This window comes from Macaca thibetana, chromosome 16 (assembly GCF_024542745.1).
Source record: "Macaca thibetana thibetana isolate TM-01 chromosome 16, ASM2454274v1, whole genome shotgun sequence".
Classification (NCBI taxonomy): Eukaryota; Metazoa; Chordata; class Mammalia; order Primates; family Cercopithecidae; genus Macaca; species Macaca thibetana.
The window spans coordinates 10,729,968-10,742,952 of record NC_065593.1 but is presented as its reverse complement, the minus strand read 5'-3'; the positions used below and the strand labels follow the sequence as shown (position 1 = coordinate 10,742,952).

Genomic DNA, 12,985 nt, shown 5'->3' with positions numbered 1-12,985 from the left:
CTGCTAAGAGATTTAAGACTCAATAAAAAATTCAGAAAGCCAGAGGTTTCCAGATAGCATGAGGATTACAGGGAGAAGGTTAATACATTCCATACCCCAACACCAGAAAGAAAGAATAAAAGAGAAAAAGCAGGCTGTTTATGAAGGGGAAAAGTAATTAGAAATGGCCCTTAATGGCTGGGTGCGTTGGCTCATACCTGTAATCCCAGCACCTTGGGAGGCCGAGGCGGGTGGATCACCTGAGGTCAGAAGTTCGAGACCATTCTGGCCAACATGGCAAAACCCCGTCTCTACTAAAAATACAAAAAAATTAGCCAGACCTGGTGGCGTGTGCCTGTGGTCCCTGCTACCCTGGAGGCTGAAGCACAAGAATTGCTTGAAACCGGGCGGCAGAAGTTGCAGTGAGCCGAGATCGCGCCACTGCGCTCAAGCCTGGGTGACAGAGCGAGACTCCTTCTCAATGAAAATAAAAAATATGATAAGAAATGGCCCTTAATTTGGAGAGGCTCACCCAAAAAAAGTGAGATTCAAGGCGCCCTTCATTCTTTTGCCACCCTGCCCTGGAGCCCATGTACGAAAGAGCCGGTGGATGTTGCAAATGAGCTAAAGTCACCTAAGTTCCTACTGAATGGCCGAAGGTCCTGTCCTAAGAGAGTCTCCCTGAGGATGGGGTGGGCTGAGGTGGTGGACAAGAGGAGGGTTATAGAGAAACACCTGGCGGACGCTAACAGAAACAGTCCATCATCGGAAAGAAAACACGAAGTACGCTTTGGGTTCTATCAGCCCAGTTTCAACACAGCTGTACCGTGTGCGCCAGCTCTTTGAGGGATTTCACCTGTCTGTGTGGCCAGCTGCCCTGATAAAAGGTTAGTACCTTGTAGGGTAAAGGAGTCTTAGGATCCAGAGAGAATCCCAGCTCTGCCATTTTGACCTGAAACAAATCACTCAGTGGTTCGTGTCTTCATCTGTAACGCAGGGTTGATGAGGTCCCTCTCCTCATGGCTGAGTCTGCGTGCTGAGGGCACGAGGGAGTGCATGCCAAGTGCACACGGATACAGTTCAGTCAGTAAATAGTGGCTGATCTCATCCTCCTCCTCTCCATGGTCGGAGGAGACCCCTCCCCAGCTCGTGCGGCAGAGCGGTTCCTGATTTGGAATGGAATTGGTGCTTTTATTTTTCTCTTCTTAGTAACACAGCTTACATTTTCTATAGTCATGGGCATCTTTTTTTGATGGAATAAATGACCACTGGTGACTTTGGTCATAATATTCACTCTTAGAAAAGGAATCTTTTCATTTATATCCTTCACAAAATCAAAGCCTAGAAGAGATCGTCATACGTCACTTCCAGCACCAAACTCCACACCTTCTCCTTTGTGGGAAATGTCACACTTTGACAATAAGTGGACACAAGGGGTCCCACGATCCCAGATATTTTCAAGTTCAGAGGCACCCCAGTTCTGCATAAAATGCATCAAGGGCCTCTTTTATTAATTCTTTAAGTCTTAAATTCTGTAAAATAAGTTTACTTCAAAGATCTCTTGCTTAGTCTTCCTTTCTGGTATGTATGTATTTTACCACTTTTTTTTTTTTTTTTTGACAGTGTCTCACTCTGTCGCCAGGCTGCAGTCCAGTGGCGTGATCTCAGTTCACTGCAACCTCCACCTCCCAGGTTCAAGCGATTCTCCTGCCTCAGCCTCCCAAGTAGTGGGGACTACAGGTGAGCACCACCAAGCCTAATTTTCGTATTTTTGGTAGAGACGGGGTTTCACCATGTTGGCCAGGATGGTCTCGATCTCTTGACCTTGTGATCCGCCCACCTCAGCCTCCCAAAGTGCTGGGATTATAGGCGTGAACCACCACATCCGACCTTTACCGCGTATTTTTAAAATATAAGGACTATCTTAGAAAGCATAATCACAATATCACATTATACCTTAAAATGAACAATAATCTCATATCACCAACAATATCCAGTCAGTTTTCAAATTTACCAGTTGGACTGTGTGTGTGTGTGTGTGTGTGTGTGCACGTATTTTTTAACAGCGTGTTTGTACAAAGCAGTATCCTAACAAGGTCCACACAGTGCAATTGGTGGATAGGTCCGCTAAGTGTCTTTTAATCTACAAGTCCCCCTTCTGTTTGTTTTATATTTTTTCTTTGCAATTTATTTATTGAAAAAGCTAAATGATTTGTTGAGTTCCCCCACATCTGGAGAGAGCACCCCTTGGCCTTTCATTCTCACGTGAGTCAAACTAGGTACCCTCATCTTCTGGAATCAGACAAAGAAGGGAACTTGGCAACTATTGCTAATAAATTTAATGATGACAATAAACAAAGGATCCCATGCTAGAAGATGCTCTTTCCAGTAGCAAGTCAACCAGATGGTTATCTGACTTCCTGCCTTCCTTCCCTCTTAAGGTAAAGACAAGATTATCTTGGGTAAGGGGTGGGATTTTCTGTTGTGCAGCTTTGAAATAGTGCACATTGAGCTAAGGTAACAGTAGTAGATTTAGACTGAGATGTTGAAGGGGCCAGCCTCTTTTTTATTCATTTGTGTATTCCTGATAGCACGGTGCTTGCATGAACAACAAATATTTACTAGATTTCAGATGTATTTCCCCAGTAGAATGTAAAGAAGGGGAATGTGGGCCTTTGCTTTATAACCGTATTCGGCTCGAGACAAGGGCTTTTCATGAGCCTACCTTTGTGTTCCCTTCATGTCATATTAAGAGATGACTCTTTTGAAAAGCTGTGCCTCCCACTCCCCACCAAAGCAAAGGTTAATCCAGAAGGTTTTTTTTTTTTTCCTTTTTGATTTAAGCCAAAAGCCATCTCCCCCTCCGCACATGCACACACCGGTTGAATTTACCGAGCCGTCTGCTTACAAGGATTTCACCTCTGACCATACAAACCATCAAACTAGGAACCATTTCTGCATGGGAAAGAGGAAAACAAATATGGTGAAACAGCCCCAGATTGAAATAAAGCAAAGTTTATTGCATGTGAAAAGGAGTCACATGGACATTAAGTATCAATGGTCAGGAACCAAGAAAATACACATTTTGCATATCTTCTGTCCTGCTCCGGAACGGCTGGCTCACTCTTCACTCTCGTGGACCACCATCTGGGAAGAAAGTAGGCACCTGGAGTTAAGTCAGGTGGCAGAGACATTCCCACCCCACCGCTTCGCCGGCTGGCATCAGAGAATTGCTTGCCTACTTCAGTGGGACACAGGATATTTTTTGGACCTTGGGAAAATGCACGATTGCACACATGAAGTCACCCCATAGCCTGAGAAACTGGCCCTACAAAAGAGCAAGCCCCGAATGCTGGACAGCCAGCCACCTACTGTCTGATGCCCTGTGTTCAGCGGACTCTGGAGGAGCCTCCTGCAGCAGCCTTTTATTACCAGCAGGGGGCGCGTGAGAGAGCTCAGTGGGACCCGCTCACTCGTTTTCAGGATGGCAGTTTGTTTTGCTGGGATACATGTGCAGAACGTGCAGGTTTGTTATATAGGTTTACATGTGCCATGGTGGTTTGCTGCACCTGTCAACCTGACATCTAGGTTTTAAGCCCTGCATGCATTAGGCATTTGTCCTAATGCTCTCCCTCCCCTTGGCTCCCACCCTCTGACAGGCCCCAGTGTGTGATGTTCCCTTCCCTGTGTCCATGTGTTCTCACTGTTCAACTCCCACTTATGAGTGAGAACAAGCGGTATTTGTTTTTCTGTTCCCGTGTTAGTTTGCTGAGAATGATGGCTTCCAGCTTGATCCATGTCCCTGCAAAGGACATGAACTCATTCTTTTTTATGGCTGCATAGTAGTCCATGGTGTACATGTGCAGGATGGTGGTTTTTACTGTGACTCACAGACCTGGATTCTAGCGAGGGTCCAGTCAGCTAAGTGACTTTAAGCACTTTCTCTTCCTGAACTTGAGACTCCCCACCTCTAAAGTAAAGGGTTCTCTGAGGTTCCTTCCAGCTCAGAAGCTTCTACAGTCCCTGGGGGGCTCCTCCCAGGTTAGCGACTCACCCTGCTGGAGGTGAAGTCTCGAGTCTTAGCGCGGAGCTTGTTGACTTGAGATTCTGCAATATCCGCACGTTCCTCGGCCTCCTCCAGCTCATGCTGAGCCTTTCGAAATTTGGTGAGATGAGCATTGGCTTGTTCATCCTAAAACCAAAGAGCCAAGGCAGGTTAGATCAGCACGCACCCCTCTCGGAATTCACCATGGGAAACAGCCCAGCCTGCATGCCACAGTCAGCACCTATCTCACTTACAGCCTCCTCTGCCTGCCTCTTGTAGGACTTGACTTTCACTTGTAGTTTATCCACCAGATCCTGCAATCTCAGCACATTCTTCCTGTCCTCTTCACTCTAAGAATGAGAAAATGGGAATGTCACTGGAGAAGAGGCAGCAGATTTGCACATGGCATGGGCAGCTTTCTGGGCTAAAGTGTTTCTTCCCATAGTTTGGTGGAGAATCTGGAGTGGCATTTGCACATCACAGAGGACACGATCATGGCATTTACTTTCCACTTACCTGGTACGTCAGCTCCTTGACCCTCCGCTCATACTTCCTCAGGCCCTTAACAGACTCTGTGTTCTTCTTCTGCTCCCCCTCAAGCTCAAACTCCAGCTCTCGGATCTGGGGGAGAGGGTGAGGATATTGGTCAGGGGCTGGAGCATGATCGGGAGGTTAAAAAGCTCGGTGCGGGCGGGGTTCCTCCTGCACACACCCTGGTCTCCAGTTTCTGGATCTGCTTCTTCCCGCCTTTCAGGGCCAGCTGCTCAGCCTCATCTAGACGGTGCTGCAGGTCCTTCACCGTCTGTTCCAGGTTCTTCTTCATCCGCTCAAGGTGGGCGCTGGTGTCCTGTTCCTTCTTTAGTTCCTCAGCCATCATGGCAGCCTGAAAAGCACATGGGACTCGCTAGGATGCAGAGGAAGCTCCAGTGCCTTGGAACTGTCAAAACCTGGACCCCAGAGGACCAGAGACCATGCTAAAGAAAAAGGACAGGACAGGCATGGTGGCTCATGCCTGTAATCCCAGCACTTTGGGAGGCTGAGGCGGGTGGATCACCTGAGGTCAGGAGTTCAAGACCAGCCTGCTCAACATGGTGAAACCCCATCTCTACTAAAAATACAAAAAATTAGCTGGGCATGGTGGCGGGTGCCCATAATCCCAGTTACTCAGGAGGCTAAGGCAGGAGAGTTGCTTGAACCCAGGAAAAGGAGGTTGCAGTGAGCCGAGATCTCGCCATTGCACTCCAGCCTGGTCAATAAGAGTGAAACTCCGTCTTGGTGGTGGGTGGTGGGCGGGGGAAGAAAGAAAGAAAAAGGACAATAGGTGAGACTGTGATGAAGCACACTCTGCCACCCGGGAAGAGGGCCAGAGCTACACCCAGTAGATAAAATAACCTAAGCAATGAGGCAATGAGAACTTCAGGGACAGGCTGGGAAACAGTTTCTTGCCTTTCTTAAGCTGGCCTCCTTTGAAACCCTCCCCTGTCCCAGGGAAATTTTTGTTTTCATTATCACCAATATATATTTTCAAAGGAGCCTGAGACTTAGTCTGATCTGATACCCAGCCTCACAGTTTTGGAAATAGTGAGATTAAGGGAAGGCCTCTGCAGAATGAAAGCTATACAGGAACAGCAAAATCGTTTCAAGGTGAAGTTCTCCCGCCGGGCAGCAGGTGGCGCCATGAGCGCTGTGGGCTGCCGGGAGAAAGCCTCGGAGACCCAGGAAGGAAGAAATGTGTAAGCTATTGACACCTCAGGTTCTTGTTTTCATATTTGGAATAAGTCAGATGTTGAAGGAAAGACGTGCACACCTCTCCACAGGCAGACCTACTAGGATATAATCCCTTTCTGCCTTTTTTTCTTATGCCCTTCTTCTAAAGTGCAGGAGGGAACAGGAGAGTTTGAGCGGAGATGGGAGTGAATGGGGAGCAGAATGTGGGCACCAGGTGTGTCTGGAGGAGACCGCACCTGTCTAACTATGAGAGGGCTTTAATGCAATGCAATCCTGGCAGCCCGAGGGCAACGGGAAGGAGATGCCTTACGTCCGTGATGGCCTTCTTGGCCTTCTCCTCAGCGTTCCTTGCATCCCTGCTGGCATCTTCTACCTCACTCTGGAGCTGCATGAGGTCTGTCTCCAGCTTCTTCTTGGTGTGGATGAGGCTGGTGTTCTAGGGCAAAAGGAGGGCTGTTACCCAGGTGCGTCTGAGGCTGGAACCTCGCCTCTCTTCCTCTCCCTCCCCTCACCTGGGTGTGCAGCAGCTGCACCCTCTCGTTGGAGTCCAGGAGCTCCTGTTCCGCCAGTTTCCGGGCCCTCTCCGTCTGCTCCAGAGTGGCCCGCAGCTCCTCCACCTCGGCCTGCAGCAGGTTGGCCCTGCGCTCCACGATCGCCAGCTGCTCCTTCAGGTCTTCCTGGCCCCGGAGGGCATCATCCAGGTGGAGCTGCGTATCCTAGCCAGAGAAAAAGGAACATTCTATTTGAAGTTGAGGCGTTAGGACCACGAGCCTCATCTACATCTCTAAGTTGTTGTTGCTGTTGTTTTCGTTTTTGTTTTGAGACAGGGTCTTGTTCTGTCACCCAAGCTGGTGTGCAGTGGTGTGATCTCAACTTACTGTAACCTCTGCCTCCTGGGCTCAAGCAATCCTCCCATCTCAGCCTCCCAAGTAGCTGAGACCATAGGCTTGTGCCACTATGCCTAGCTAATTTTTAAATTTTTTGTAGAGATGAGGTTTTTCTATATTGCCCAGGCTGGTCTCGAACTCCTGAGCCCAAGTGAGCCTCTTGCCTCAGTCTCCCAGAACGCTGGGACTACAGGCTTGCACCACTGTGCCCAGCCTACATTTCTGAGTATGTGAGGACGGGAGAGGCTTTTCCCCGAGGGGTTCTCTCAAACCTTCAGCTGTCCCTGGACACTCCTGAGGTGTTTGAGGGTCTCTGCTGCCTGGCGGTTGGCGTGGCTCAGCTGGATCTCAATTTCATTCAGGTCCCCCTCCATCTTCTTCTTGAGCCGGATTGCTTCATTCCTGCTCCGCACCTCGGCGTCCAGGGCGCTCTGCATGGTTTCCACTGTTCTCTGGTAGTTTCTCTTCAGCTGCTCGATCTCTTCATCCTTCTCAGCGATCTTTCTATCAATTTCTGATTTCACTTGTGTCAATTCAAGCTGGATTCGGAGGATCTTGGCTTCTTCATGCTCAAGAGCAGCCTTTAAGAAACAAAAACAAATCAAATAGTGTCCGTGATGGTATGAAGCCAGCTCTACTAACCTGCAAGGTAACAAAGCTTCAGGGAAATAGCCCTAAATCTAATCCTACAATATTCACAACTCACTTTTTAAACATCCCAAATTTAGCCGGGCGCGGTGGCTCACGCCTGTAATCCCAGCACTTTGGCAGGCCGAGGCAGGTGGATCACCTGAGGTCAGGAGTTCGAGACCAGCCTGACCAACATAGTGAAACCGTATCTCTATTAAAAATACAAAAATTAGCTGGGCATGGTGGTGCCTGCCTGTAATCCCAGCTACTTGGGAGGCTGAGGCAGGAGAATCACTTGAACCTGGGAGGCGGAGGTTGCAGTGAGCCGAGATAGCACTATTGCACTCCAGCCTGGGCAACAAGAGCGAAACTCCATCTCAAAAAAAAAAAAAAAAAAAAAAAAGTCCCAAATTTATCTTCAGGGCAGAAATAAAACTATGTTTCATTGCTTCTTGGTTTTGATTATACTATCAACCAATAATAATGTTTAAATCATCATATTTCTTAGGAGCGTAAAGCCCTTTGTAGATATTTTTAATTCATCTAATATTTTGTAAAATCTCGTCTTTAGGCCTATTTTAATATGACAGTCTTCTCCAATAAATTTAAGAAAATTCTCATTCAGCCTCACAGTTTTGCTGTGTGACAGGAAAGGAGCAGGCATTAGGACTGTGATTTGACAAAGGCTAAAATGAACACACAGTGTGGAGTAGCTAGACTCCCCGGCCGCCGCTCACCATGACTGCGTCTGCACCTGCGCCTGCCTCCCAGCGCTCACCTCTGCTTCCTCGAGAGCCAGCTGGATATCAGACTTTTCCAGCTCAATCTGCTTTCTTGATTTCTCCAGTTCATGGATGGTTTTACCATTTTCAGCAATTTGTTCTGTGAGATCCGCTATCTCCTCTGTAAAGAAGTAAGTTTCAGTTGCATATGAGTGCTTCTGCATGTGTTTCCAGACATGCAAAGCATTGACTCGGTGCTTTTTACCTGGTTTATTATAATCCTAAGCTTTCCTGTTTCCCAGAGATAAGATATCATATAGAGAGAGGCTAAAAGTAACCTGTCAGATGGTGAACACTTTCTGTGTGTGCATTAACACACATGTATGTAGGAAACTGAACGATGAAGCCGCACACGCCAGCATGCTCTTGAGCAATACAGCATGAAAGGAGGAAGTTTCAGAGGATTTCGAGTGACTTACGCTCTAAGTTCTTATTTTCCCGTTTCACAGTTTCAAGTTGATCTAAGGCTTCCTCGTAGGCATTTTTCAGTTTGAAGAGTTCAGTGCTCAAGGAGCGGGACTCCTTCAGGGATGCCTCCAGCTCTGCTTGGCTCTCCTCACACTTTGTCTTCCACTCTGCCAACACCTGGAACACCGGGACAGAAGGTCTCTCCATTTCTGACCTCTCCTCTAGGTTTCTAACTAAATACTAAATAACTAAATTAAATGCAGAGTTACAGCTACCCTTGGCATCACTTACCTGGCTCCTTGTTATTGATTATTGGGCTAATCAAGATTTTGTTCCATAAATGTACTCAAGGTAATGAGTCAGGAACAACTACCATCTTGAAAATGCAAATAGATCCTTCGAGAAGGAGTTAGCTGGGCATAATTGCCCTTTTCCTAACACAAAAATGGCCCCGTACTTTGGAATATTTCATTAAAGCATTGGTTTCAATCAGCTTTATCTGCCATCTTGAAAGAAGGGCTTCCAGAAAGCCTCCCAATGGGACCTCAGCTTAGACAGACCAGCAGTACAGAAAGGAAAAATGCTTAGGGCTGCACCGACGTTGTAGAAACTGGTTTGTTTCTATGGACAACTTTTGAAAGGGACCTCTACCCCCAGCCTATTCCCATTCTGTTTTGCAGATAAGGAAACTACAGCCCGGGGAAGTTCACGGACTTGCCCAAGGCCACACTGCCGGTGAGGGCAGAGTCAGGTCTGGGATGCATTGTCCTCCTTCCACAGCTGCTAGAAATCCCCTGCATCATGGCATTCACCCAGCACAGAGCGGACCCCACACCTTGTCAAAGTTCCTCTGCTTCTTATCCAGAGCGGCGGCCAGGGAATTGGCTCTTTCAACATCAACCATCAGATCCTCCACCTCTCCTTGCAGCCTCTGCTTGGTCTTCTCCAGTGAAGCACATTTAGCATTCACTGCCTCAACCTGTTCCTCAGAATCTTGAAGGCGCTGAGCAAGTTTTTTCCTTAAAGAATATGAAAGAGAAGCAACTGATATTTAAGTTTCCATCCACTTGAACATCACTACTCATCACGTTGGAATCACTAATCTATGTGATTCAGACACGCATGTGTTTCTATACGCCCAGGAGAATTTCCTGTCTACTCAAAATCCGGGATTAATAACTTGCCTTGTGTCTAACCAAGATCAAAGTTGTTTGTTTTAATAAAACGTGCTAACGCCAGGTCCTTCTAATGGCCCAGCACCGCATTTAAAGACACATGAGATGGGGAAACGTCTAGTAATACAAATAAATTCATCGAATTCATTCCCAAGCAGTTCTTCTAAAAGCAAACAGAGCTACGCACTTGGCCTCCTCCAGCTCCTCTGTGCGCTGGATGGCGTCCGTCTCGTATTTGGTCCTCCACTGAGCAACCTCACTGTTGGCCTTGGACAGCGCCCTCTGCAGCTCGGCTTTGCCTTCCTGCTCCTCCTCATACTGTTCCCGCAGCAGGTCGCAGTCGTGGCGGGAGGACTGCAGGGCGTGCGCCAGGGCGTTCTTGGCCTGCAGAAGTTAAAAAGAGAAGAGCACCTGATATATTCAGTGCCAAGTGCATGATGCAATCCAAGTGTGTCCCTTCTGTCACCACCTACTGAATGAAGTTGCCTATTATTTTTCCTCCCGCAGGTGATATTTAAAAATCTGAGCAAAGTAGCCTCCCTTCAATGATGTACCTTGTTCTCTTCCTCCAGCTGCCTCTTGAGCTCTTCTATTTGCTGGGTAAATGCTTGCTTGCTCCTGGAAAGTTGGGATACTATGCTTTCCTTTTCTTCCAGCTGACGACTCAGTTCACCTGTGTCCAGAAGGAAACACTTTCATTTCATTCATTCACTCATTCACTCATCAAGTTTCTATTACGTGTAAGGCACTGTGCTAAGATCTGGGGAGAGAGAAAAGGATAAGGTATAGTTTCTTCTTGAGGGAGAAGGTATATCGTTCATGAAAAGGAAACTAACAGCAGAACTGGATAAGATACTGTTGTAAACTACTGGAAGGTGGGACTGGCGTTCTGTCAAAAAAAAAAAAAAATCCATTGAGAAGAACTGTAAATGTAAATATTACCAGGAGCACCTAATTACTCACATCAGACCTTCCCAGTGGCAGGTGTTTCCAGCTGTTTGTTGATTTGTTATCAATAAATACATAGAGAAATACTTAAGAGCTTTATATCTATGGTTAGACTCTTGGGTGAATAGGGTAAGTTCAAGTTTATATGCTTACAAAGAGGTAAGAGAAAAACATGGAATGGGGCTTTATGATTTCAGAGGTGAATCCTCCAACATGACTGTAAAAGTGGCTACCATAGGCCGGGTGCGGTGGCTCACGCCTGTAATCCCAGCACTTTGGGAGGCCGAGGCAGGTGGATCACGAGGTCAGGAGTTCGAGACCAGCCTGGCCAACACAGTGAAACCCCGTCTCTACTAAAAATATAAAAATTAGCCGTGTGTGGTGGCATGTGTCTGTAGTCCCAGCTACTCAGGAGGCTGAGGCAGGAGAGTCGCTTGAACCTGGGAGGCCGAGTTTGCAGTGAGCTGAGACCACGCCATTGCACTCCAGCCTGGGTGACAGAGTGAGACTCAGTCCCAAAAAAAAAAAAAGTGGCTACCAAACTTCTTTTCTTCATTGTCTTGGCTGTGACTGCCAGCCAAGGATGGAGTCACCTGTGAGGATGCACCAGGGCTGGGTGGAGCCACATTTTCTAGGCAAAAACCCCAAACAAACTTTCCTTACTTTTTTTTTTTTGAGACGGAGTTTCACTCTTGTTGCCCAGGCAGGAGTGTAATGGTACAGTCTTGGCTCACTGCAACCTTCGCCTCCTACATTCAAGCGATTCTCCTGCCTCAGCCTCCCAAGTAGCTGGGATTACAGGTGCCCGCCACCACGCCTTGCTAATTTTTGTATTTTTCTTTTCTTTTTTTTTTTTTTTTTGAGTCGGAGTCTTGCTCTGTCGCCCAGGCTGGAGTGCAGTGATGCAATCTCGGCTCACTGCAAGCTCCGCCTCCCGGGTTCACGCCATTCTCCTGCCTCAGCCTTCCAAGTAGCTGGGACTACAGGCACCCGCCACCACGCCCGGCTGATTTTTTGTATCTTTAGTAGAGACAGGGTTTCACCATGTTAGTCAGGATGGTCTCGATCTCCTGGCCTCTTGATCCGCCTGCCTCGGCCTCCCAAAGTGCTGGGATTACAGGTGTGAGCCACTGCATCTGGCAATTTTTGTATTTTTAGTAGAAACAGGGTTTAACCATGTCGGCCAGGCTGGTCTCGAACTCCTGACCTCTGGTGATCTGCCCGCCTCGGCCTCCCAAAGTGCTGGGTTGACAGGCGTGAGCCACCACACCTGGCCTCCCTTATATTTTTATTATACACCAGGATCTTTAAACAGTGGCCATGTTTCTCTCTTTATTCTCAAAAACTTGGATGCAGACAATGAATATCGGAGTTAATGTGCAGAAAGAAGTAGCAAGGCCCTGACTCTTAATTTCTAGTCTCATTTCTACTCATCAGAGTCTGTTTGATGCAAGTTTATATTACTTTTGAAAGAGTTTGAATGAGATGATATTTTGAGCCCCTTCTCTTTCTGGTCTACTCCTCTTTCTCTCTTCTTACTGAACTCCTCATGTTCTCTCCCTTCAAGCTATTTCAAATGGCTCTTTCTGTGAGTTATTTCCATTTCTTCTCTCCTGAAAAGATGCTTCCTTAGAGATTCTCCCCTCAACACACCCTGCCCTTGGTTTTGGCCAGCTGCACCCATTGGGTGCCAGGAGGTTTTGGCCCCACTGGTTTTCTGCTCACCAGCCTCGGTCTGCAAACGAGACTTCTGTGTGGTCAGCTCACTCAGGCTCCTCTGAATTTCCTCATTCTTGCCCCTGGCCTCACTTAACTGATCCTCCAGCATTCGGCAGATTTTTTCCAGATTTGCCTGAAGGATTCAGAAAGGGGAGCAGAGTCAGTTGGCAAAGTCAGGTTTGAATGACCACGGAGTCTCTCTGATGGAAAGCCTTGAGCCGCCCCCACACCCCCCCCCCCCACCCGCAGCACCTTAGATTTCGACACACTCTCCATGCTGCTGGAGAGGTCATCAATCTCCAGCTTGAACTCGCTCTTCTCCTTCTCCAACTTCTGCTTGACCCGCTGCAGGTTGTCAATCTGCTCCCCAAGCTCGGCCACACTATCCGCGTGCTTCTTCCTCAGCGTGGCCACCATGGCTTCGTGCTGCAGGGTGGCCTCCTCCAGGTCCCTGCGCAGCTTCAGGAACTCTGCCTCCCGCTTCTTATTGAGCTCTATCTGCGTGGAGGTGACTCCTCCCGCCTCCTCCAGCCGCTCGCTCAGCTCCTCCAGCTCCCGGGCATAGTCGCTGCGCTGTTTTTCTGTCTTCGCGCGGGTCGCCCTCTCTGCCTCTATCTCCTCCTCCAGCTCCTCAATTCGAGCCTGTGGAGGGCAGCAGTTCACCCCGTGGGCAGTCGGTTCCCC

At 48.0% G+C, this 12,985-nt stretch overlaps 1 protein-coding gene across 1 annotated transcript in view; it reads right to left on the bottom strand.

Annotated features, from left to right (window-relative positions):
* Positions 1–2,978: 2,978 nt before the first annotated feature.
* MYH3 (myosin heavy chain 3) overlaps positions 2,979–12,985 on the bottom strand; it is a 28,894-nt gene continuing 18,887 nt past the window's right edge. Inside the window, exons 26-40 of the mRNA XM_050765594.1 lie at positions 12,554–12,943; positions 12,308–12,434; positions 10,189–10,307; positions 9,822–10,018; positions 9,295–9,478; positions 8,471–8,636; positions 8,048–8,172; positions 6,912–7,220; positions 6,265–6,468; positions 6,063–6,188; positions 4,737–4,907; positions 4,541–4,645; positions 4,279–4,374; positions 4,034–4,171; positions 2,979–3,126 (exon numbers count right to left, since the gene is read on the bottom strand). Coding sequence (XP_050621551.1) covers positions 3,100–3,126; positions 4,034–4,171; positions 4,279–4,374; positions 4,541–4,645; positions 4,737–4,907; positions 6,063–6,188; positions 6,265–6,468; positions 6,912–7,220; positions 8,048–8,172; positions 8,471–8,636; positions 9,295–9,478; positions 9,822–10,018; positions 10,189–10,307; positions 12,308–12,434; positions 12,554–12,943 — 2,484 coding nt within the window. The 3' untranslated portion in view covers positions 2,979–3,099. The remainder of the gene's footprint in view (positions 3,127–4,033; positions 4,172–4,278; positions 4,375–4,540; positions 4,646–4,736; positions 4,908–6,062; positions 6,189–6,264; positions 6,469–6,911; positions 7,221–8,047; positions 8,173–8,470; positions 8,637–9,294; positions 9,479–9,821; positions 10,019–10,188; positions 10,308–12,307; positions 12,435–12,553; positions 12,944–12,985) is intronic.